The sequence below is a fragment of the Mustela putorius genome, unplaced genomic scaffold (assembly GCF_011764305.1).
Source record: "Mustela putorius furo isolate JIRA1106 unplaced genomic scaffold, ASM1176430v1.1 tig00003858_pilon_pilon_pilon, whole genome shotgun sequence".
Classification (NCBI taxonomy): Eukaryota; Metazoa; Chordata; class Mammalia; order Carnivora; family Mustelidae; genus Mustela; species Mustela putorius.
In genome coordinates this window covers 12,607,327-12,632,562 of record NW_025422010.1, presented here as the reverse complement: position 1 = coordinate 12,632,562, position 25,236 = coordinate 12,607,327, and the positions used below count along the sequence as shown (strand labels likewise).

The following is a 25,236-nucleotide window of genomic DNA, read 5'->3' as shown; positions in this document are numbered from 1 at the left end:
TCCTAAAATTCTCTTCGTCCATGCCAATACCCAGCAACTTAGAAAAAAGTTAAAATGTAGACATTCTCTTTGCACAAAGAGAAAAAAGTAGGTGATTTTTAAATGAAATGATTTTAGTAGTGCTGACATTTATAATTTCCTCTCCTCTCACACTAGATTCAGCGTAAGCACACTTCAGGATTAACTTCCTGTGACTGGAGGTCTTACATGATGGGCTTTACCATCCAGGGGATCGATCACTCAAGCAAGCTGGTGGACAGAGGCAGTCTGAAAGACCAGAAGATCGGAAAGCTACCACGTCATGACTTTGCTGCCACCAAAAAACCAGAGAGAACAGGCATACTAACACACATACAAACCCAGTCCTGGTGTTAGACATGGCAAACCACAAATAAGTTTCTTCTCATGCAAAATAGGACAAATGATAGATATTTACACAATACAAATTAAGTGCTGAAAATGAAGCTTTCCTTTGTGGAGGCGGCACCATGACTATGTGGTTTCAGGGAGGGTCCATACCACAGGTTTAACTTGCAACTCTGCAGAACCAAGTTGAAGAGAGCATAGAAAATGTGCTTTGGTAGAAACCTGGATATGTGAGAGGTTGCTATGAAAAAAATGAAAACAGGAATGATAGAAGTATATTTTCTTTTATATACAAAACTGAAGTCCCAAAAAATGGTTTGTTGAAGTAGCAATCAACAAGATGTGAAATCATTTTTCCTTTGCTTTGGTTAAAACAGCCAAGGAACGCCAATCAGTTCCCCTTCCACTAACAGCATATAAACACAGTGACAGGACTACTTTTAGAACAGAATAAACAACTGTAAAGAAAGGAAATTAAATTAATTTTAAACTAAAGTAAACATTTTACCAATAAATAAGTCTCTTTAAAAGGTAGCATCTTCATCCTACAATCTTGGGCATAACATATACATCAATTTAAAAAATAAAATTTCTCCCACAATAGTAATTACAGGTGTTAATGCAACAAGCTATGAAATGAAATTATTTTAATGCAACTTGAAAAAAAAATCTAGGATCAAAAATAAAATTTTTTAAAAATGACACTTTTCTAAAATTGTACATTCTAAAATAATCAACTAATACTTTGTTACAGAAAGTAATTAAAACTATTTTGGTATTTCAATATATTCCTAAAGAAAAGGTTAAAAAAAAGTTTCATACACCAAAACTGGAACAGTGTTTATATTTCTGTTTATGGCTATGAAATGGCAATCAAATTCTACTTAAAACTGTAACCACCAATGATGAAATATACTTCAAAAAAATAAACATTTGGTCTTACAATCTTTAATATTGGTTAGAAAACAGACTGATGTTTGCTGCTCATGGAAGTTATTTTAATCCAATGTGCAAAAAAAAAAAAAAAGTGCAGCTGTCTACTTTTACTTGAAATACATAAGACCAACACTTCTACACTATTTACACACTTAAAAAGATTTTCAATTTATTAATTTAAGTAACACTATTACATCTCCTTTATGGATAAATCACGTGCTGCAGAGAGCCCAAAAGCTTGATGACATTCTCTTAAGTGACACAAATGTATCTATCCGAAGAAGCATACCTGTTCTTGTCCTAATTTTGATCCTAAATAAAAACCCAATTTCAAAATCAATTAAGAATCATTTTGATCTAGAAAAATCTTCCAATTTTTGCAAACGTGAAAACCTTGTCCCTGAGAGCCAGGATCCTATTTCCCCTTTGCTATCCCTCTAACAACTGGTCTACCCCAAAACCCCATCTGTTGCAAGGTGGCAATGCCCCAAAAAAAGAGGAACAAAAAGAACTCAGCCCCCAGACCACCGTCATTCCTGTGGGTTTACTTGGTTCGGGACTTGTGACTCCATCTTTTGGGGTCGGCGTGGGTCATCAAAATAAAGAAATGCTTTAGCAAAGCAACCATTATTTGTCCACAAAAACAGTGAAAAACAGTGATATGAAATTAACAAACCAAATATAAATCTAATACCGTTCTGCAATTCTGGAACTTGTTTTCATATCTGCGCAGTGTTCTGGGTCAACCACCCACCAGTATTTTTTGCATCTACATGACGTACTTTTATCAAGTTATTAAAAATGCTGTTTTGCCCATAAGTCCCACAGAATCGTGATGATTAGGAAATCAATGCACTCAATTATCACTCTGTGCAGTACACTTGCCAGTCAGCAAGTGCAGAGAGGAATTAAAAAAACGGAATAGAAGTCTCTCACTTCTGAACTGGACACAGGAGTTCTCAAATCAAAATCATAAAAAAAGGTGGGGAGGGGAGGGCTTACTGGCAACATTACTACTAGACACCAGAAAGGACAGTGAGACTGTTTGGTCAGAACCAAGGAACACCATTTCCTTGCAAAGTTTTCAAAACACCTAACCAAGCACTGCCTTACGTCCAGTGAGTACAATGCTCCATAAGTTTCCACATCAATACAGTGACCACTGGCGTTCACGTGTTACCAACAATGCAGTCTCAGTCTCCAGGACTCAGGCAAAGCGGTCCTGTCCCAGCACCTCTAGCTGCAGGCGATGGTTTCCAACTGCTGCTCCGCTTCGGCGGCCATGGCGGCCGCCTGCAACTGTTCTGTCTCGCTCTGGATGGCACTGGGGGTGACCTGCTTCCTCTCACTGTGCATATTGTTCTCGTGCCTTTTCAGATCGGACGCCTTGGCAAACGCCTTGGTGCAAGAGCCACAGACAAAAGGCTTTTCCCCTCTGTGTCTTCGTTCATGATCTTTGAGGTGGGACTTGTGTTTGAAGGCTTTGTCACACATGTGGCACGCAAACGGTCTCTCGTTACTGTGCACTCTCTCGTGCTTTTTCAAGTCCGGGGCGCGGATAAAGGATTTCCCACACACCTCACAGCTGTAGGGCTTATAGCCTGTGTGGATTTTTAGGTGTTCTTTCAGGTGGGCCTGTGTGGTAAAACCTTTCGTACACATTTCACAAACGAACGGCCTGTCGGCCGTGTGCAGTTTCTCGTGCTTCCTCAGCCTGCCTTCGTCGGAGAACGTCTTCCCACACGCCTGGCAGGCGATCTGCTCCCGATGGTGGCCATAAAGTAAGTACTCGAACTTCATGTCACTGGCCGCTGTCGTCCAGCCTGGTGTCTGTTCGTCCTTCACTTCACTCATGCCATCATTAAATGTTAAGGCTTGAGGGGTCTGGGACCCCAAATCTTTCGACTCTGGGGTCTCCATGGATTCTACTTCCTGGCCGTAGCAATTGACCTTCCGAACTTCCTCACTCCCCAGCTCTTTCAGGATTGCCTCCTGAACCCTGAGCGTCGTCGTAGGCGACTTGCCGTCCTCCTGACTCGGGGGGGTGCCTTCTACCGTGTCATCAGAGGGACTGTCATCCTGGTCTCCAATTTCTTCCACATCATCATCCTGAGTGTCAGCAGCATCTCCAATGGGCCGATTTATTTTGAGGCAATACTTACTTTTAGATTGGCCGTTATTTTCGTCGGGACTAGATACATCACGCTTCTGAGAACAGAGTTTATCTAAAAATCGGATCCCAAGGATCTGACCCGATGACATCATTAAGTTAACATCTTCTTTTTTCACAGAAATCTTTGCTGTGTACATGTAGTTCAGGACCTCTTCAAATATATCAGAACGAAGAAAATCTATTTCTATTACTGAAGAGCTATCAACCTCAAGCTTCTTGAAAAGCTTTTTAAAGTAGGTGCTGCAGGCAGCAAGAACACACCTGTGTGCTCTGAATTTCACATCTTCAACCACAATGGCAATATCACAGAATTCTCCTTCCAGGCGTTGTTCATTTAGTGTTTTCAGAAACAGAGTTTTATGATCATCGTCATTATATTTAATGGTTTCAGACATACTGATGAAAAACTCCTACAAAAAATTTTCAAAAAGAGAGTTTGGTAATTATGAACCAGTACTTTTCCATACACAAAACACAGGCAGACTTTCATTTCCTGATCAATTTTTAGTAACAATTTCAGAAAATCAATGTTAGAAGTGGCTCCAGAAGAGGAGTTCAAAACACTGATCCCAGCTTAGGGACTTCCATCTCGTTATTTCTATTATCTCCAGCTTATAAAGTATTTGCTTAGTAATAGGAACAGCAACTTTTACTGGGCACAGAATACATACCAGGCACTGTTCCATGTGCTTTGCATGTCTTCACAAATGTACTGATCAAATAAACTTAGACATAGGCATTCCTAGCCCCCTTTTTTAAATGAGTTTAGGAACCTGCCCAATATTCTAGTCATTTACTGGAGAGCTGGGACTGAAATCCAGGCAACCTAACGCTATAACCTGTGCTTCCTGACAAATAGAGGTAATAACGACAAATAACTTCAAGGCTTAAGAAAGAGGTCCAAGGCAAGGAGGCTCTATTCCTGTTGTGTCTACTCTTATTCCAGGTACAGAAGAGGAGTTTTGGTGAAATAACTAATAATGGTGCTCAATATTCTACTTCCTTGACAGGAGAGACAAATCACTGTTGCAGAACCAAAAAGGGAGATCACTGCCAAAACATTCCACTTAGCGTTGTCTTCTGCTCTTTTCCTCACCAGCTTTGGGCCACTTGAATGAAGGCTTAATATGACCCTCAGATGGCATTTGGGAAAACAGTGAAAAGCACCTTCATTCCATCTGGATGCCAATCTATCTGCCATCCAGATGAAAGCGTCATCAAGACCGCATGTACATGACAAGTGCTCTGAGTACTTCATAAGCAAAAGACATTCTGAACCGGCATGAAAGACATCTGGGACAAAAGACCCTGTCAAAGAATTACCTTTTTAAGATAATTTGTTCTGTGTATTTTCTTTTTGAAACATTGTTTTCCTTTTATTTCACAAGGCATTCCCCTCAAAGAAACAGAATACTAATGCATAATTTATACACACACACACACACACACACATACACACATTTCCAAGATTTAATACCCAAAGTTATAGTTACCATGAACAACTCAGGCTATTATCTTAATGCTTTAAACACCAAATTCTTCAGATCAGAATAACTCTGATCTGGGGCACGCCAGTCCTACAAAAGAAAAGGACAAACAAGAATAAGGTAGAATCTTCCTCTATCCCAAATTCTAAACAAGAATGTTTTCAAGAATTGATTTTAAAAAATAAAACTTTCCTTTCTTGTCCTGCCACTTGCACATGTACCCATTTTCAGGTTGGGAACAGAGAGGAGGGTGACTGGCAGCATCAGGTCCAGCTCTGAACAGATATGAATGAGAACAGATAAAGGCTGTGGCACTTGGAGCATGCAGGGGACTGTACACTGGGATTGAAGGAACGTAGTTGGAGAACCACTAAGGAAGTTCTCATAAACAGAGGCCATGCCCATATTTGCACAAATATTGATAGAAACAGAAAAAGCCAGTAAGTCTCCCCTAACCCCACCATATCCTGCTGGGTATGTAGCCCTCCATATTTATCTTTAGGCTCATATACAATGTACATTTTTAAATGAAGTTATAGAAGTGTACATCCCTAACAGTTAACACTGGAGAAGGAACAGTAGCTGCTTTCTTCTTTCTGTGCTTCTGTGTGCATAATACATATCACATAGGCTACACTAGTCTTTATGGTTTTATTTGAGAAATCCAGGTGTGTTCACCTCCTTCTCCACAGGGAGGCTCAAAGAATTCTCCCTTTGGGGGAGTTTCAACTCTTACCAGAGGGACTACATCCTGCAGCCCAATATCCTGAAAAAAACACCTTTCCTCCACTGAACAGTGACCACACAAACTTTGGTGTGGTGGGACCAAGAGAACAAGGTGCAATATTCTTACACAAAAATTGTGGTGCAAGACCTGAACTTCGAGACCAACACTCTGAAAACCCTCAAAAGTTCCCTCTACAGAAAAACACACCAATAAGATGCCCGCAGTAACAGGGGGTTTGCACAGTGAGAGCTGGGCAACATTACTTCTAAGGACTCTGCCTGTCCCCTAGATGCGACTCAACCTGCAGTCATTTCCAAAGGAAGGCAGCCGAGCAAAACCTTCCTACCTAATTACTTCCCCTCTTCCCACTATTGTAATTCTGCCTAGGGCTTGCGGGATAAAAGTGCATGGGACTAGGGAGAGGAGTGGCCCTGCAGTACCCATGACAACATACCACTGTGGGTGGTTTTTCTTTGCGGGGGGCGGGGGGAGACCAGTGTGATATTTGGCCCCCACTCTCAAGATCGCCGAGGACCATTTCCTTCTACTGAGATGTTCCAGTTACTAAGTTCAGGTGAGTTAAACTGGAAGCTAGCCCTTGCGAGTATCTGTGTCCAAGTATCTGTGTCCGCGGAGGGAAAGATGTAGCCCCAACTACACCTCCATAACAAAGCTGCCCCTTGACTGCGGTTCTCCAAACCGCTGGCGCGCTCGGTCTCTGTTACAGAGCAGGGAGCGGGGGCTCCAGCAAAGTCAAACTTACATAAGCAGCGACAGCCGCCTTGCCTACCCCGGGGAAGCCGCGACAATGGCGGCCGCACGACTTCCCGGTAGAAAGCTCGCAACTTCGGGATGGGGAGGAAGCAGGGGACGAAACGCAAGACCCAAGAGGATTTGAGAGCCTCCCGGGCCTCGCTCTCGTTTCTTTCAGCCCGGGGGTGGGGGCGGATGAGGACGTTTGCATCCTTTCCTAAACAAAAGCTCCCAGCCTCGGAGCCCGGAGGTGCAAGGGCCACTTTCCCTTTCATAATCGGAGTCCAGTGCAGGCTGGGGGCCGCGGCTCCGAACCCAAGCGGGAGGGCCCGCGGCAGCGACGGAGGCGAGCGGGAGCGGGAGCGGGAGCGGGCGTGCGGCCGGGCTCCGCAGCCCCGCGCCGCGCCCCGCGAGCCCGGAGCTCGCGCCCCGCGCACTCCCCGACCGGCTCGCGCCGGGCCCTCCCCCGCCCTCCCGCGGCCGGGGGCGGGGGCGGCGCGCGGCCGGCTCCCGAGCTCCGCGGGCGCACCCGGGAGTGCGAGCGCGGGGGTCCCGGCCGCCTCCTCGGCAGGCAGCTGGGGGCGGCGCGGCGGGCCCCGCGGCTCGGAGGGGCGGCGCCCGGCGGGCCGCGCTCTGCGCCAGGCTCGGGGCCGTCCCCACCCCCACCCCCACCGCGGTGCACTGCGGCGGTGCGAGCGGGAGCGGCCATGAACTCCGCCGCCGAGGCTCGGCGAGCGCGCGCGCGGGGCCGTCGCCGCCGCCGCTGCCCGGCCGCTGCCGGAGCCCGCTCGCCGGCCTGCGCGGCCCCTAGGGCGCCAGGTCCCCACGCCCGGCCCGGTCCCGGCCCCAGCCCGACCCCGTTCGCACCGCACCGCTGGCGGCCGCCCGCACATCCTGGAACTGGCTGTTGCCCCAGAGCTCGGCGAGAACGCGCGTCTTCCGGGCCGCTCCGCCGCGCCGGCGGCCGGCCGCCCCCGCGCCCCCGCGCCCGCCTCGCGGATAGCCCGGGCCCCTTCCGCACCCCCGGCCCGCGCTTACCTGCAGCCTGGCACAGCCACAGACACTCGCCGTGGGCTCCCCGCGCTCACTGCAAGCAGGCCGGGGACGGGTTGGACGCGGGGCGCGGGGGCACGGTGGGTGGCAGTGTATTTTGGAATTTTTTTTTTTTTTTGGAGTTTGGGGAGGGGGCGGGGTGGGAGGGAATCGTGCACGTCCCTGATGGTAGCAGCCCTCCTCCTGCACGAGCACAGAATGTCTAGCCGGCCGTGAACACCCCCACCGGCACCCCCCCTTCCCGTGCATGCGCGGTGCGGGCTGGGGGGAAGGCGCGCCGCCGGCTTGCGCAGGCACGGAACCTGACCGGGCCTCTAAATGAGCGAGCGAGGAAAGGGTTAATCCGGGACCTTGCGACGCTTTCTATGGAGTCTACGGGGCCGCCCCTGGAGGGCCCTGGCCTGCGCAGGCGCGCGCACGCGCGCGGTTTGGAGCGCGCGGAGCCCGCGCGCGGGAGAAGAGGTGGGCGGGGCAGGGGCGGGGCCTCGTGAGCAGAGAAGCGTAAGCACGAGCGCCGCTCGCGGGCACCCGCCCAGTCTGGTGTTCCCGCCTCCCGCTCAGACTCCCGGGCTCCCGCCCGCGCCCGCCGCCGGCGCAGCGCCGGGGACGCGGGAGCGCGGCGCTCCCGTGCGTGTGCATGTTCGTGGGGCAGTGCCGCCCTCGGGCGCGCGCAAGGCGGGCTCTGCGGCTGCGGGGCTCGACCAAGCTAACGGGGTGGGGGTTCCAGGTACCCTCGCCCTTCGCGCACACCAGACAGACCCTGGGACACGCACAGCGGGCGTTGGGTCTTGGCTGGTGTTTCTGCTGCATTATATATTTTTGGGAGAATGGTAGGCCATCAATAAACGTTTGCAAAGCAAATGAAAAAAGTGACTTATTTCATTTGGAACGTGAGGGGTGACCCCGGTCACCCAGAAGAAAGGGAACACCCCCTAAATTTCTGGATCCAGCCAAACCTGTGCGCATGGGTTTACCTGAACATTCTCAAGGGAAAGTCACGGAGACTGGAGGCCCTATCCTAGATCATCTGTGGCAGTAGTGAGGTTGGACGTGATTACATGTGCAGCTCTCCCTCGGAGAACGCTGATAACAGCACTGTTCTTACATTCCTGTTCATCAAAAGTAATGGTTCTGTTGACGTTCACAGCATATCGCGTTCCCTGTGATAGCGTGGCTGGGCTTGGGGCAGGCACCGGCACCAGCCAAACATAGCTGGAGGGCACTACTGCATCTTCTTAGAGTTGCTTATGCTGCTTTAACAGCGTTTCATAAAAACGCATAATTTAACATGTAAAAATTAGAGTAGGGCCTTCTTCTTGGACTTGTGTGATAATTCCATAGTAAAGATTTAAGAATTGATACTGTGATGGGCTGTATTCATTTTTAAAGAAATTCCGTACAGTCTCAGTTGATTTTATATTAATTCTTACTTTAGTTTCCGTGTTTTGAGTGGTACTTTTACACACATCCTTTTCGGTGTTCCCAAGAGCATGGCGTTTAGTAGGTCTACTGAATGAAACAAAATAGACCAGTTCTAGGATCACACATCCAATTCAAATATTAGGTACATTGTTTAGCTTCTCTAAACCTCAGCTTCTTATTCTCTGAAATGGAGAGCACCTCGAACAGTTGTGTGGATTAAACGAAATAATGCTCTGGTCAGTGCTTAGCTCAAATATTAGCTCTACGATGTTAAATGATCAGCCCACTCTCAGTAGATGGTGGGTTTAAGTGGCAGGGGCAGGATGGGAATGGCCAAAGTTCATACATGATACCTGTGTAGCCTCATTCCCTCTAAGGCCATGGCGGGGCTCCTTGATTCTTGTTTACACAGCTTTTAAGATTGCATTTCCGTCCTGTTTGGTATTTAAAGGGGATAATAATAGTACCATAGCATAGGGTTAAGCTATCCAGCAATAAAACTGTCACTGCATTTAAATACCAGTTGTGTGGACATGGCTAGCACTTAGTTTATGGTTCTGTTCCCCCTTCATCCATACCACGTAACTGCACAGGTTTATATACTCATTCTGAATATATTTATTATCTGTCTGCTAGATAAAGAAAGGCTTTTTACATATGGTCGGCTAAAGGCTTCCCACGATTTGACTAGTCTGATGAAATTAAATAGTGCAATAGAGCTCTCAAGCACTGGACTGCATTTCCCAAGTGACAGATTCCTGGCGTCTTGGCTTTTACACCAATTAACCCTCTTTTCTCATTTGTTTTATGGGCTCTACCCATCTGTTCCTTGGGGGTCATGAGGATGAGTCTAAATTAAAGGGGCAACACCATGAGAAGGAGGAGGGAGGAGAGAAGAGACCATACAGGAAGGGCCTGACCCAGACCTGGCACTTTGCCTGATCACCAGCCTCAACTCAGCACTGAGCAGCACCCATTAGTCCTCAGTAAATATTGATCACAGATTAAATGACAACCCAGAACTTGATACCAAGGGAAGTTATATGGGCACACTGTGGGATTGACAGCGGGTCAGAGCCTTCCTGTAATGCACAGACCTGAGGCCCTTGAAGGAAATCTCTCTTTCCTACCAGGAATGCTGTCACTCTGTGTGGATTTCTCTGTCCAGCTACTCTGCTGGGAGCACCTAATTTCTCATGTGGGATGCCCACAGACTCCTCCGGCGTGGAACCTGCTTTTGAGGACTGTGAGGCCTGATGTGTGGGGTCTGTGGCATGGAATCCTGAGTGCCAAGGCTTAGGGTGCTTATGAGCAGCCCCTAGGGATGTTTGGAAATGTGAAGTCATTTGGGGTTGTTATAGATTTCTTTATCACACTGACTGGGCCCTCTGACTGGTTTGGACTAGTGGGATGTGGGCAGACAAAAGGATGGGCAAGCTCTGGGTAGAGGCTTGGAGAAACATCCTGTATTCTGCTCTCTCTCCTGTGCTTGTGTGGTCCACATTGAGAGGACCAGGCCTACATTGCTCCTGCCTCCTCAACCCAGCCCTTCAATGACAAACAGACCTGAGAGAATGAAACTGACCCAAACCCTGAGCCCAGGCAAGCTGAGGTGAGTAACAGCTCATCCACAGGTGCACGAGTGAAAAATAAATGCTTGTTTTTATAAAACCCTGGGAGGTTATGCTTTGTGATTTGTTACCACAGCAAGACCTGATAGACCTCACAAGGAAAAATGTCCCACCAGAAGCCAATAAGAAACTTCCCCTCCCTGCTCTTAAAACACTGGATACAGTAAATGAACAAGAAATACATCCAGTCCCTAAAAACACAGACGTGTGAACACACACATTCAATAAATAATCACATAAATAATTATATAATTGCACATTATAATACATGTTTTAATACATCCATAAGGTGTGATGGAAAAGAGGAACTAAGTTTGACTGAAAAATCAGTATGTCTCCAAAGATGTACATTTAAGACCTGAAGGATGAGGAAGACCTAGGAAAAGAGGAGAGAGAGCATTTCAGGCAAAGAGAGAACAGTATGAAGGAAAGGGTGGACGGAACTTGGTGTGCTTGAGGCTCTGTGGCAGGACAGAAAACCTGGAGCCCAGTGAGCAGGTCCCAGCACCTTCTGGGCCTTGGAGCTGTAGTGAGGGCTTTGGCTCTGATGCTAAGCACAGCGATAGTCATCAGAGGGGTTTTCTTTTAAACTCTCATTTACTTAGGTAATTCTCTTAGTCTCACAACTAGAATAAATTCAGCCCTTGGAATGCAGATATGGACTTTGAATTTCAAACACCCCCAATGGCAAGACCACTCAGGCAAAACTCTTGTCACAGGTCAGGTTGTGGGTAATGTTTTAAACACCAACAAGTGAAATACTATCCTTTACTATGTAGCAATAGAAGAAAAGTTAACAATTTACTCATGAAATTTGCTTTTAAATAAAATACATTTATTAAAACACTATCATAAGTAGTATAATTCCAATCAAACTTCCATTTGAGCTGCTGTATGCTTACAGTTTCTAGAAACAGTAAGTAGAAAAAATTGCTAATTAACAACAATGAAAATAATATGCACTATCTGAAAACCACATAAAAAGAAAACAAATTGCCCATAAGACTCACATGTGTAGAATACACATTTGTAAAACATCCCAGGAATGATATTCTCATGAAGTTTCATTGGAACTATTCTATAGTCACTTAAATAATAGCAGTAGAACCAAAAAATGAAAAGCTCAAACTTATTTTAGAAGAAAGAAAAAAATAATTACTGCTGTGTTTCTGGATTATTTTAGTGGTCTTGCTAAGACTAAAAATACTGTAATTATATTACCTACAAATAGAATAAAATGGAAGCAATTAATTTATAAGAGTCACATTCAAATAATCTATGATTATAGAACATTATTCTAAGAAGTATAATTATATCAAACTTCCATTTAAGCCATTGAATAGTCTCTTAATTAAAAGCAAAACACACACACACACACACATACACACACCAAAAACCTAGGAGACAAAAAACCAAAGTTACTTTAGTAGGAAGGGGGAAAAGCACCTTGTTTTAGTTCTGTATCTTCAGAAGTTTGCTTTTTTGGGGGGTGGGTTCTTTTTATAATGTGATTCACTTCTGTTTTCTAATTTTGTGGACAGATGATTGAATCCAGCACTTGCTGTGGACATTTTGTATTACCAATTTTGGATGCAATGGACCAGGGAAATCCCTTGGTGGAATGAATTTCGGGAGAAGTTTGTTCTCTTTTTCTAGAAGAAGGAAAGAACAGGGTATCATCTTCTCGGAACTGCCCCCTAGGATTTCTCTGTCATATCTGACCTCTGAAGGAAGATCCTGGGTCAGCAGCAACTCTTTGAGATGAGAGAGTTAAATCAAGAGAAAGCTCTGAACATCTGCCAGAGCAAGGAACACCAGGACAAGTGTGCCTTATACTTGTGGATGATTTCCTGCATAAGGATGGAGTTGGCTGAATGGAAGGATCATTCCTGTGTGGGTTTGAACCTCATGGGGCATCTGGTCTACCCTGAGCACCGGACCCTGGATCCCCATGCCAAGATGGGCTGTTGCTCCTCCTTCCTCTGGAATCTGGTCAGCCAAAAGATTCCTTCATGATCTTCTTGGGTTAACATCAGAAGGAGCTGGGTGCACTCTTTATGGGAACACTCTGTACTATCTGGGCAACTCTCATAAATATTATTTCAAGGCAGTATCTCCGCATATGTAATTATTTTTCTCTGGCTACTTTCAAGATTACTTTTTTCATTTTAGTTTTTAGCATTTTGATTATGATATATCTGCATATGGAGTTCATTACGTTTATCCTATTGGGATTCACTGAGCTTTTTGGATCTGTAGGTTCATCTTTCTCCAAATTTGGGTAGTTTTCTGCTAGAACTGATAGGCAAATTCAGTAAAGTTGCAGGATACAAAATCAATGTGCAGAAATCTGTTGCATTTCTACACACCAAATGAATGAAGCAGGAGAAAGAGAATTAAGAAAAGAATCCCATTTACAAATGCACTAAAAATAATAAGACACCAAAGAAAAAAACATAAAGAGGTAAAAGATATGTACTCTGAAAACTATAAAACACTGATGAAAGAAATAGAAGATGACATAAAAAAATGGAAAGACATTCCAATGCCATGAATTAGATGATTAAATATTGTTAAAATGTCTAAATTACCCAAAACAATCTACACATTTAATGCAATCCCTATCAAAATACCAACAGCATTTTTCACAGAGTTAGAACAAATACTCTTAAAATTTGTACAGAAACATAAAGATACTGAATAATCAAAGCAAAGCTAGAGGCATCACAATTCCAGACTTCAAGTTATATTACAAAGCTGTAGTTATTAAAACAGTATGGTACTGGTAGAAAAATAGACATCTAGATCAGTGGAACTGAATAGAAAACCCAGAAGTAAACCCACAACTATACCGTCAATTAATCTGCTATAAAGCAGGAAAGAATATCCAATGGGACTTGGGCACTCTTCAACAAATTGTGTTGGGAAAACCGGACGGCAACATATAGAAGAGAGAAACTAGACCACTTTCTTACACCACACACAAAGACAAATTTGAAATGGATAAAAGACCTAAATGTGAGACCTGAAACCATAAAAACCTAGAAGAGAACACAAGCAGGAACCTCTTGACAGCAGCTGGAGCAACTTTTTTCTAGATATGTCTCCTGAGGCAAAGGAAACACAAAAGTAAAAACAAACTACTGGGACTACATCAAAATGAAAAGCTTCTGCACAGCAAAGGAAACAATCAACAAACTAAAAGGCAACCTACAGAATGGGAGAAGATATTTGCAAATGACATATCTGATCAACAGTACCCAAAATATATAAAGAACTTAAAAATTCAACACCCAAAACACAAATAATCCAATTAAAAAATGGGCTGAAGACATAAACAGACATTTCTACAAAGAAGACATCCAGATGGCCAACAGACACATGAAAATATATTCATTATCACTTACCATCAGGGAAATGCAAATTAAAACTACTGTAAGATATTGCCTCATACCCATCAGAATGGCTAAAATAAAAAACACAAGAAACAACAAATGTTGACAAGGATGTGGAGAAAAGAGAACACTTTTGCACTGTTGGTGGGAATGCAAACTGGGGCAGCCATTCGGGAAAATAGAATGGAGTTTCCTCAAAAAGTTAAAAATAGAACTACCCTACAATCTAGCAATCACACTACTGCATATACACCCAAAGAATACAGAAACACTAGTTTGAAAGGCATACATGCACCCCTATGTTCATAGCTGTATTATTTATAAATAGCCAAGATATAGAAACAGCCCAAATGCCCATCAACTGATGAATGGATAAAGAACATGCAGTGTATATAGATAATGGAATATTACTCAGTCATAAAAAAGAATGAAATATTGCCATTTGCAACCACATGGATGGAGCTAGAGGGTATTACGCTAAATGAAATAAGTCAGTCAGAGAAAGACAAATACCACATGATTTCATTCATATGTGGAATTTAAGAAACAAAATAAATGAGCAAAGTGAAAAAAAGACAGAGAGAGACAAACAGACTTTTAATTATAGAGAACAAACTGATGATTACCAGAGGGGAGGTGGGGGAATGAGGAAATAAGTGATGGGGACTAGTTGTGATGAGCACTGGGTGATGTATGGAAGTGTCGAAACACTATATCGTACACCTGCAACTAATTTAACACTGTATGTTAAATAACTAGGATCCAAAAGAAACTTTTTAAAAAATTGGGAGGTAGTTTTCAGTGATTAATCTTTACAGTTTTTCCAGCATCACATTCTTTCTTCTCTTCTGAGATTCCATTGACATGAATGTTGGCATTCTTTTTCAGTACTCTCATAGGATCCTGAGACATCCTGAGATGTCTTTAAAAATCTTTTTTTTCTCTGTTGTTCAGATTGAATAATTTCTATTGATTTATCTTCAAGTTCACTGACTTGTTCTTTTGTGATCACCATTCTGCTACTTGGTCCATCTCGTGAGCTTTTCATGTGAGGTGCATTTTTTCTGTTCTAAATTTTCCATTTTATTTTTCTTTATATGCCTTACTTCTTTCATAAGACTTTCTATTTTTTTATTTCTTTTAAGAGTACTTATAGTTACTTATTGGAGAATTTTAATAAAACCTGCCTTTAAGCTTGGTTGCTTAATTCCAACATCTTTGCCAACACAATGTTGTCTTCTGTGGATTGTCTTTTCACAAATGAGTTAAAGTTTCCTGGGTCTTTGTATACTGAATAATTTTAGATCGTGTCTCAGACATTTGAAATATTATAAGACTCTGGACTTCGTTAAATCCTATGGAAAATGTTAATAATTTTAACAATCAATCAGGTTAGGTTCTGGTCACAAAAATTTTAACACATTTTCTGTGGGCTCTGGTTGGGTATATTTGGAGTGCTGTCTGGATCTGTCTCAAGTTTTTCATGCATTCGCCAGTCTATGTGGGCTGTGATCAGTTGGTTCAGTTTTCAAAGTTTTTAAAATGCTGATTAGGATCAGATCCATACCATGTTCAGCTCCAAGGTGAGCCTATGATTTGTAAATAATTTTATGGGGCTGCTTTCTGGACTCCTTCTTCCTTGTGTTCTTTTTGGTACTTTCTGTCTTCCTGGAGTCCCCTTTTCCTATTCTTCAGTCAGAAATTTGGGGGCACATGTATGACTGAATCTGAACCAAGTGCTAGGAGGACCAGAAAGGAAAAAATGGTAAACTCACTGCTGGTTTGGTGATAAGTTTGCTTGTTTCCTTTATACACTGAAGTTAAATAGCTATGTTTCCTCCCAAGGGCTGGTTTTTCATTTTCGGTGTATTTTTCCATGTAGTTTTACTTACATTCAGGTCTACATATTCTTAGATTTCTTTATTATTTTCTTTTTAAACTAGTGTTATTTAAGAATCCAAGTATGATGTAATCATATTTTTTAAAGATTTTTAAGAAATTATTATTTTTTTGTCTTTTTTTAAATTTCTTTTCAGCATAACAGAATTCATTGATATTATTTTGTTTTTAACCAACTGAGCCACCCAGGCGTCCCCTATTATTTTGTTTTTGATAGATTTTTTTGAGCTATCTTTTTTTAGTAACTTCTTATTTTGAAAGAATACAGTAAAAAGAATTCCTATAAACACTTTACCTTTATTCAGATTTGCCATTATAACATTTTGCCCCATTGGCTTAGTCCTTTGCTATCTTTCTCTCTCTCCTTCATTATTTACACATGTACACAACACACATTTTTTTTCTGAACTATTTTTAAAGAGTAAGTTACAGATATTTTCCTAAATATTTCAGTGTGTGTTCCTAAAAATAAGGGTGATCTCTTATATGACCACAGTACAATGATAAAAATCAAGTATTTACTACTGATACAATACTATAATCTACAGTCCATATTCAAATTTCACCAACTGTCCCAATAATGCCCATTATATTGCATAGCTTTTTAAAAAAAAAAAATTGGTTTAAAATTCAATCCAGGACTGCCCCAGCACATCTGGTTATAAAGGATAAAGAAGGTCTTTTGTCATTTATTTCCCAAGTCTTTTTTATATGCTTCAACACCAATACTGGCCCTTTTTCAAGTTCTGTGGTTTTTGTTTTGCTAAAACATCTCTATGAACATGGATTTTATCCTTTTAAGTTTAGTAAACCACCAGCAAACTCCTCTTCCTTGCCCTACCCTCCCCTGATTACCAAAGAATACTGTTATCATCTTATAGTCCCACATTCCTAAAACCCTGAAATAATTTTACTTTCCTTTCTTTCGTCTTCTATCTTGTATCAGTTTCACGGCTCAGTGACTTGATTTACAGTTTTCTTCATTTCTGGAGGACACACCTTCAGATATGACTTTTGTCCTTAAGCAAAGATCATTTCATCCTCAAGAGTGAAACACATATTCTTATATTAATATTCAAAATATTTCATTCTCTTTGAGCTAGCATGTTACTGAAGCCGAGATTGGCTTCCTCTGAACTTTTGTGAAAATGTGAACACTTACAATGTACGGAACAGATCTTTATCCATCACATGGGATGATGCTTGTCCACTATCCTTCTCCTGCTCCATGACAGTGTCTGGACACACAACACTCCAGCCTGAACCATTCCACTTCAAAAGGTTGACAGTTTTCTAGTTTGCAAATGAATTTTGAGTTAAATCTCCTATAGTTAATACTAAATACAAATATCTACCAAATTCTACTTATGTGGAATTCTGGTTTCTGTGAACTAAACTACTTAGGATCATTTTCCTGGTCCTTTATTGAAACTGGTTACCTACCATATTGACATTATGAGCTTATGTGAAATATGTAAACTCTGTTACATTATTTCTGGTGTTTTGTAAACTGTTTAGTGTACATATCACACATAGAATCAACTCATCAGTTTGGGTTAGAATTTAATATTTTAATTTACCAAAATTATCATCATGATGCCAAATGTTACTAAAGTTGTTTCAAAAAAAAAAAAAAAACAAACAAACCCACCCTGCAAACCATTTATTCTTAGTTTTAGTGAGCTAAAATTATAGTTTCCTCTTTCGTACAATCAAAAAGCTATATTATTTCTGAATCATAAAGACTTCACTCTCAGTACAATAAATAACTCAGTAAAAATTGAAATAAAAATTTCTCTCGTCGACATCTGTTCACATGGATTTGTGCAGAAGACGCATTGCCTTTCTGTGCCGCTTCTACCCTTTAATACTATGTTTTTGCTGTTCCTTGAGCACACCTGGCACGTTCCCCTCTCAGTACCTTGTGTACTTCTGCAATATTCAGGCTGAAATATTAAAATCTATTTCAGATTCTCATCGTCTAAATCAAATTGTAATAGTTGGTCCAACAGTCCCTGAAACGGACCAAGCTGTTTGACCAACCGTTACAATATAATGTTCTTTAGTCTTTTTATCCACTTCAAAATTCAGCCTTCCTTTACAAAGAGGCAAATTTTCCACTTAACCCATGAAAGAAAAACAGTGTAATTGGTGGGAAATTGCCCAGTCGCTGGGACTAAACTTGGATCATTTACCGATGTTCCTAGGCAGGTTACTTTGTGGTTCCAGATTCAGTTTCCTTATCTGTACCGTCAGAACAAAAAATAGAATGTACCTCCTAAGGTTAATGGGTTAATTCAATAGTTATGAGTCCCCATCTTGTGCCAGGCATTGTAGGTGCCGTAGTATGGCCTAAACAAAACACACAAATATTCCTGCCCAGGAGGCAGACAAGAAACAAATAAATAATTGAAATGTATATTATGTCATCTCATGATAAATGCTGTAAAGAAAAGTACAGCAGGGGAGGGACAAAGAAAGGTGGAAATATGGGTGAGTAATTTTCAATGAAGTGATCAGGGAAACCTCACCAAGAACATAGCATTAATGCAAAGGCCTGAAGGAGGTGAGCAGTCTGGGCAGGTGAAAATCATAGCAAAGAACCTTCCAGGGAGAAAAGACCAGTGACCACAAAGGAGCTAAGGTGGAAATATGCCTTTTGTGTTGAAGAAACAGCAAAGACAGAAGTAGAAGAAAGGTACATGCGAAGAAACATGTCCCAGTCCCCACTCTTCATCAGTCTGAGAGGGACAGATGACAATGTGACAGCTTTTATTTCAGTTTTCTGCTGAGACACTCTATGTTGGTTGAACATGAAATGCCCAACACATTCTAATTTAACAATGACTTGGTATATTTCTGGACAAATTCTAGCATGGCTTTAGAGCCTCCTGAACTAAAATCTTCAGGGAAAGGGGGGTAGTGACTGGTGTGGAGGGGACGGTAGCTGGAAGAGGACAGCAACGAGGAGGGGCATAGGCTGGATGGTTGATGACATGACCATCATAACTCTAGGCTTTTATAGAGAAGAAAGGGGGAAAGGTTTGCCAAGGGGAGGAGGACACCTGCTCTCTCCATGAAGGAGTACGGACAGGAGGAGTCCCACCTGGGGAACTATGGGCACAATGGCCTCTGGTAGCCGTCAGGATTCTGGAAGATCCCTGAGGACAGTCCTTGTCAACCTTGGCTGCTTATGGTGATTACCTGGGGGACTTTAAAGATATTGGTGTGGAGCCCTGCCCTCAGAGGTTCTGATTAATTGCTTGGGGGTGTGGTCTGAGTGGTTAAGAGTTACAACAGCTCCCCAGGGGATGGTAAAGTTAAAAAACCACCTCCTCAGGGGCACCTGGCTGGCTCCGTCATTTAATCGCCTGCCTTCGACTCAGGTCATGATCCCAGGGTCTTGGGATCAAGCTCAATGTCGGGCTCCCTGCTCAGCAGAGAGTCTGCTTCTCTCTCTCCCTGTACTCCATTTCCCTGCTTGTACTTGACTTTCACACACACACTCCTTTTCTCTTTCCAAAACAAAACAAAACAAAAACTTAAAAAAAAAAAAAAAAAAAAAAACCCGGGCGCCTGGGTGGCTCAGTGGGTTAAAGCCTCTGCCTTCACCCCAGGTCATGATCCCTCAGTCCTAATATCGAGCCCCACATCAGACTCTGCTCAGCAGGGAGCCTGCTTCTCCATCTCTCTGCCTGCCTCTCTGCTTACTTGTGATCTCTGTCTGTCAAATAAATAAATAAAATCTTTAAAATCTGAAGGAAAAAAAAAAAACACAACCCACTTCCTTATAGCAAATAGAATGGTGAGGGGAACATTCAGGGTAATGAGAGATTTACATAAGATAATTCTTTTAAGACATTAACTCAGTTCCTGGTACACGTCAGCTATGGACTTCCTTCTCCAGATGCCAATGCTAAAATTCTGGCAGAAGTAAGAAGGCGACATTATTTTGCAGGATGGGATTCACATTAAATGGAGAAAGACACGGTCAGGGGATTCTTCGCTCCATCCAAGATGGCCTCTTTATAACACTCCTCCATCTTTCCATGTTCATCCCAAAGCTCTTTCTGGAGGTTGGTCATTCCTCACCATCCCTGCTTTAAAAATCAGACTATAGACAAGGTTGAACTGAGTAAGTGGCATGTTCCTCTTCCCCTTGTAATTTGTTTGGGAATCAAGCCGATTTGTCGGCATAACTAGCTACCCTGTTAGATTTAAATTCCAGTTTTTCTTTGGGATGAATAGGCCAAGCATGAATTTAAGCCAGTTAATTTATTAGCTGCTATTATATATATATATTCAAACTGAGGAATAATAAAAGTAACAAATGACCCTAAATATTGCATGGCTATCTTTATGGTTAGCGAACAAGCTAATATATTTTTGCATGTTCCTCTTATCTGATATTAATCAAAGTTATGATCTCAATCTTCAGTTAAAAAAGAAACAATTCAACCAAAGTCCTCAGAAATTCATAAAGACACATAGATCTTTTCAGAGCTAATATTTAAACCGTTCGAGTAACTGGAAAAGGAAATGATCAGACAAATTACCTCATCGGCTTCTCATTCTGTCTTCAGTTTCAGAGTGAAACCGTTTATCTTTCTAAGCAGATCTTTTTGGAACAGTCTATATTTCATTTGAAAAAGTTATTTACATAATTCCATTCTACCACTGTTTGCAAAATATCATTTAGAATAATTTAAACATTCATAGGGAAATGTGTGAATAATAAGTTCTTTTTTAAAAAGTAGAGCAGTTAGGTATGCTCATACTTCCCACCCAAGGGAGTTATAAATTTACCAACACGTTTGTCTGACCTCTGAACCAGTCCGTATATTATAAGCCAGCACTAGAGTAATGTTCCACCAAAAAAGGGTAACAGTTTACATTAGGAGCCTCCAGCTATATTTTGATACATTTTTATTTTGAAATAAATTCAGACTTAGGGGAAAGTTGCAAAAACAGTACAGAGCTCTCTGATAAAGCCCATCGCCTAGTTTCTCCATTGTTAACATTTTATTTTACCATAGTAGAGTTGTCCAACCTGAAAAACTGGCATTGGTGCCTTACTATTAATTAAAGTTCAGATTTACTTGGATGTCACCATTTTTTTTTTCCATTCATGTCCTCTTTCTGCTCCAGGATCCAGTCCAGGAGCCCACACTATATCTAGTGATGTGCCTCCCAGTCTCCTCTGGTCTGTGACAGTGTCTCAGTCTTTCCTTCTTTTCCATGAGTTTGGCGAAGAGCACCAGTAAGTAACATATAGAATATTCCCCCAATTTAGGTTATTCTGGTGTTTTTCTCATGATTACACTGTGGTTATGGGATTTGGAAAGACCACCACCATGGTGAAGTGACCATGTCGTCACATCATCCAACTATTTGAAAACTGCTAAATTTGGACTAAATACACTCTCAGATCTTTCCCAGTCCTAAAATGCTATGGTTCTGTATTTTATAGAGCCCCCTATTTTTAAGCAAATATGTATATGTGTTTCTAAAACAAATACAAGTCTTGTAAAATATGGTCTCTAATTTCACTCTAGTGATAAGCAGACAGGGAAGCCCACATCATCAGTCTATGGGCTGAAGCCGATCAACATTCTCCTTCTCCACAAGCCATGCGCTCTGTTGGAACTCTAGCGTCTACAGATTTGTGCTAGTATACTAAATATCCCCATCCTTGCCTAAAGTGACTCACAGGAGGCAGATATATCAGCAGCCCAAGCATAGTTTAGAATAAAAGGAAAAGAATAAAAAATCCAATTAAAAAAAGAAGAAGTTAAGAATATATCCAATTATGGGGACATCAAGAATGAGAAAGAAGTTTCTCGTTGGAAGAATCCAGGATTCCTCAACTGAGAGCAGGAGGAAAATGTGGAGAGGAGAGATGAGCAAAAAAAAAGAGAGAACAGAGAGGAAATCGCTGGTCAGCAGACAAACCATGTCATTAAAGTGATTTTGTAGTTGCCTTATTTTCTGTCATGACCACTCAGTCTTATACTTCAAAGCAACTGGAACTGAAGAGATTTGGAAATTAATATTAAAATGGTTTCAGGGTAAGTGAATACAGTACTGAGTAGAGCCTGTACGGACACTAAAGACTGACGTGATATTTGCTTTGCATTTGTACGATGCTCACACATTCACTATTCAATTTGATCGCTGATATGCCCTGTACGCTTCCATTTCAGAAGGGAAGAGATGGAGCCATCATTATAGCATTTGAAATCTGAAGCCCTTCCTTGTAGCCTCCACCCTCGTTTTGTAGATGAGACGACAGAAACCTCGAGATGTTACAACTAGTACCCACAGCTAGTTAGAAATAGAGAATGGCACAATCTCCGCTCACCTAACCTTCCAGGCCGGCTTGCTGGCCGCTCCAGAGCAAGTAATAAGGCAACAGGGAATGCCCACACAGTATGTCACGAATATTAACTCATCTATCCTCACAACATGCTGTGAGGTAGGAAGCCCCATTTATAAGCCACGAAGCGAAAACACATCAAAATTAAACAGTTTGCCCAACGCCAGACACAGAGCGAACAGCAGGTCACGGATTTGAACCCAGATCACCCAGCTCCAGCATCTCCAACCCCTGTACCAACCGCCCTAACTCAAATGCTGATTTCCTCACCTTTTTGTTTCATTTGCTCTCCTGGGAAAAGGAACCTTGGAACTGCTGTGATTGTCACACACATTCATAGGATGTTGGGAGAGGTCCTCAAAAAGACATGACTGCCAGTTGAAGCATGAGCTAGACCCCAGGGTTCGGAAGATCCTGGCCCCCTCCCCATCCTTGGAATGTGGATTCCACTTGCCTTTTCCTGCTCCCAGAGGTTGCTGCAAGGACACCCCTTGAGATAGGGGTGTGGTGTTGAAAACACCGGCACAACATATGCGACTGAGCCCAGTTGAGGCCTCTTTATAAATGTTTACCATTTGGCAGATGGCCGCAGGGACACATTCGTCTTACTGCTGCCCACGACAAGCCTCCCATGCAAGTTCCCTTTGCTTATTAAAACTGCCACCCACCAACCTGGAGTGGCCTGCCTCCATCGCTGTGTCTCCTTGCCCTCTGCTTAAGGAGGCGGAGTTCTGATTACATCCAGGAAGTTCTGTAGAGGTGAGGAGACAGAATCTCGAGTTAGAGGTGTAATCACTGTAGAAGAGAGTCTCCCCGACTGGGCAGAGAGGACAACGCTTTCTTGTGACAGTTGATACAGCTGCTGCATTTCTCCTTATGCCGGTCCCTTCCAATTTTGCCTTCAGAGTATAAGGGAACAATCCAGTCATGCCACACCCTCCCAAATACGCAGAGAAGACAGGGAGGAAATCGAGGGTCACCAATGCTCCTCTCTGCACCTACTACGCTCTGCAGAGCTGCAGCCACGGACAAGACAGACAGAATCCTGCCCTCTTGGGGATTCTATGTTATTCATGGTGGGAGGTGAGGAATTCAGGATGGCGGAGGTAAAGCTTTCTGATAATACCAGGGGCAAAGAGATCACTTTTTGGAAAAAACAAACAAACAAACATGTAGCAGGTTACTGCTGTGAATAAACTTGTCCTGAATATAGTAATAAATACACCATTAAGCATCAGATTTTTTAGAAGAGATAATCATCGTGATTTTGACTGTAATATGTACAGTAATAGCAGCTAACACAAGACAGGATACTTTCTGTAAGATTCATGTCGTGTCCAACCGCAAGACGATCTTTAACATTCCTTTTAAAAGAGATCTGTCAAAGTTTCATATTTTTCAAAGAGAAAGCACTTTATCCTGCCTGTTTAGAAGAGGAAGCAAATTACAAACCATTTGAAATTCATGACGAGATACATTCTCTTCTGTCCCCAAACAAGCCCCTTTACTCCAAAGACAAAAATTTCCAAACATACCTGACATTTTCCCTGTCATCTCTGGAAGCTGAAAATATTTCAGTGCCGGAGATTTAAATCAGAAATAATTCTTCAGTTTTTGTGTGCTGATAAGAGGGAGATTGTGATATCTTCAGTAAAGCATAGGGTCTGTGGAACAGGATATGTGGAGGACTCAAGTTCAGAAAGTTTTCATGTAGGGGTGCCTGGGTGGCTCAGTGTGCTAAGCCTTTGCCTTCGGCTCAGGTTATGATCTCAGTTGGGATCGAACCCCTCGTTGGGCTCTGCTCAGCAGGGAGCCTGCTTCCTTTCCTCTCTCTCTGCCTATCTCTCTGCCTACTTGTGATCTCTGTCAAATAAATAAATAAAATCTTAAAAAAAAAAGTCTTCATGAAGAATCTTCATTTTACTTTGAACTTCCAATCCAGCTACTCGTCATGTATCCACGCTGTTCAGATTTCATTATTTATGATTCTGATATAACTTTAAGAGTAGGCAGTTAGACTGTAAAGAGGAGCAATTATTTAGTCTCCTACTTAGCATTTTTATTTATTGATGCTGACTCATAAATTCCTTGATATGGTCATGTCAAGCCGACACTTCCTTAATTTGCATGCAGTCACAAGAAGGAGTTATGACTCTGATATCGCAACAGGAAATCTCTCTTTTAACTTTGGTGACTCCACAGGGCATCCATTGATGGCTGGCTTGTCATTTGTTCATTTTTGCCTTTGCTATTATTTTCTCCCCACACAAATTGCTTGCCAAATGTTTCTGGAAACAGCATGGTTGTTTTCACTGGGAACAACATACTGTTGGATGCTTGTATTTCTTCTGCTGTCAAATTCGGTAACTTGGTCAGAATTGCTAAAGCTCTAGTCACAAGTAAATCAATGCTTCATGTGAAATTCCTCATTTTTACTGTCGAGGTGTTAAATGCAATCTAGACTCATAAAATGATTTATTTCCCCACGGAGCAGAAAGGACAATAATCAAGTATATCCAAAATCGTTACAGTCACCACGGCAGCCAGATTGAACTAGAATCCAAATTATCTCTAGAATCCTTAATGCATCCCAATTCCTTCCTTCTCCCATACTTGATAGTCTTAGAAAAACAAATATTAGTCTCAGGAGGCTTTAGCTGAGGCAGTCATTATGATTTTTTGTGCAGTGCTATGAAATTAACATTCTAACGGTTATTTCACGTGGGTCCCCTCCACGTACAAAGCACTGTCAGGTTGTGGGAGTCAATATTTTAGAAATGGAGAAACCAAGACTTGGAAGCGAGGCGACTCGTCTAGGACGCAACAGGTAGCAGATGGCCTTGCTGATGCTAGAGTCTTCTGACTCCCCAGTCACTGCTCCCCACTCCAGACTCTCCTGAACAAACCAAATGAAACAATAAGGTCAGAAGATGGAGGCGATATAGTTGACAATTCACAAAAGGATTTCAGTGCTGGGATGGCCAAGCACATGGAACCTTTGGTTCTGTTCAAAATCCA

General features: G+C 42.4%; 2 protein-coding genes across 7 annotated transcripts; one reads left to right on the top strand and one right to left on the bottom strand.

Annotated features, from left to right (window-relative positions):
* Positions 1-631: 631 nt before the first annotated feature.
* On the bottom strand, positions 632-7,618 carry ZBTB14 (zinc finger and BTB domain containing 14). 6 transcript variants are annotated; one of them, XM_045065401.1, is made up of 3 exons: positions 7,481-7,618; positions 4,969-5,237; positions 632-3,885 (listed from the first exon to the last, which is right to left on the bottom strand). In XM_045065401.1, exons 2-3 carry the CDS (start codon positions 4,969-4,971, stop codon positions 2,539-2,541), a joined length of 1,350 nt encoding a protein of 449 aa, XP_044921336.1. In that variant the 5' UTR covers positions 4,972-5,237; positions 7,481-7,618; the 3' UTR covers positions 632-2,538. The 6 variants fall into 6 exon arrangements, with proteins under 6 accessions (XP_044921336.1, XP_044921337.1, XP_044921339.1 ...); XM_045065402.1 differs by having other exon boundaries at positions 4,969-5,052; positions 7,481-7,613; XM_045065404.1 differs by lacking the exon at positions 7,481-7,618 and adding an exon at positions 7,310-7,386 and having other exon boundaries at positions 4,969-5,052.
* Positions 6,498-12,658, top strand: LOC123387664 (translation initiation factor IF-2). The gene is made up of 3 exons (XM_045065767.1): positions 6,498-6,519; positions 6,671-10,529; positions 12,090-12,658. Exons 1-2 carry the CDS (start codon positions 6,498-6,500, stop codon positions 7,699-7,701), a joined length of 1,053 nt encoding a protein of 350 aa, XP_044921702.1. The 3' UTR covers positions 7,702-10,529; positions 12,090-12,658.
* The last annotated feature ends 12,578 nt before the right edge of the window (positions 12,659-25,236 follow it).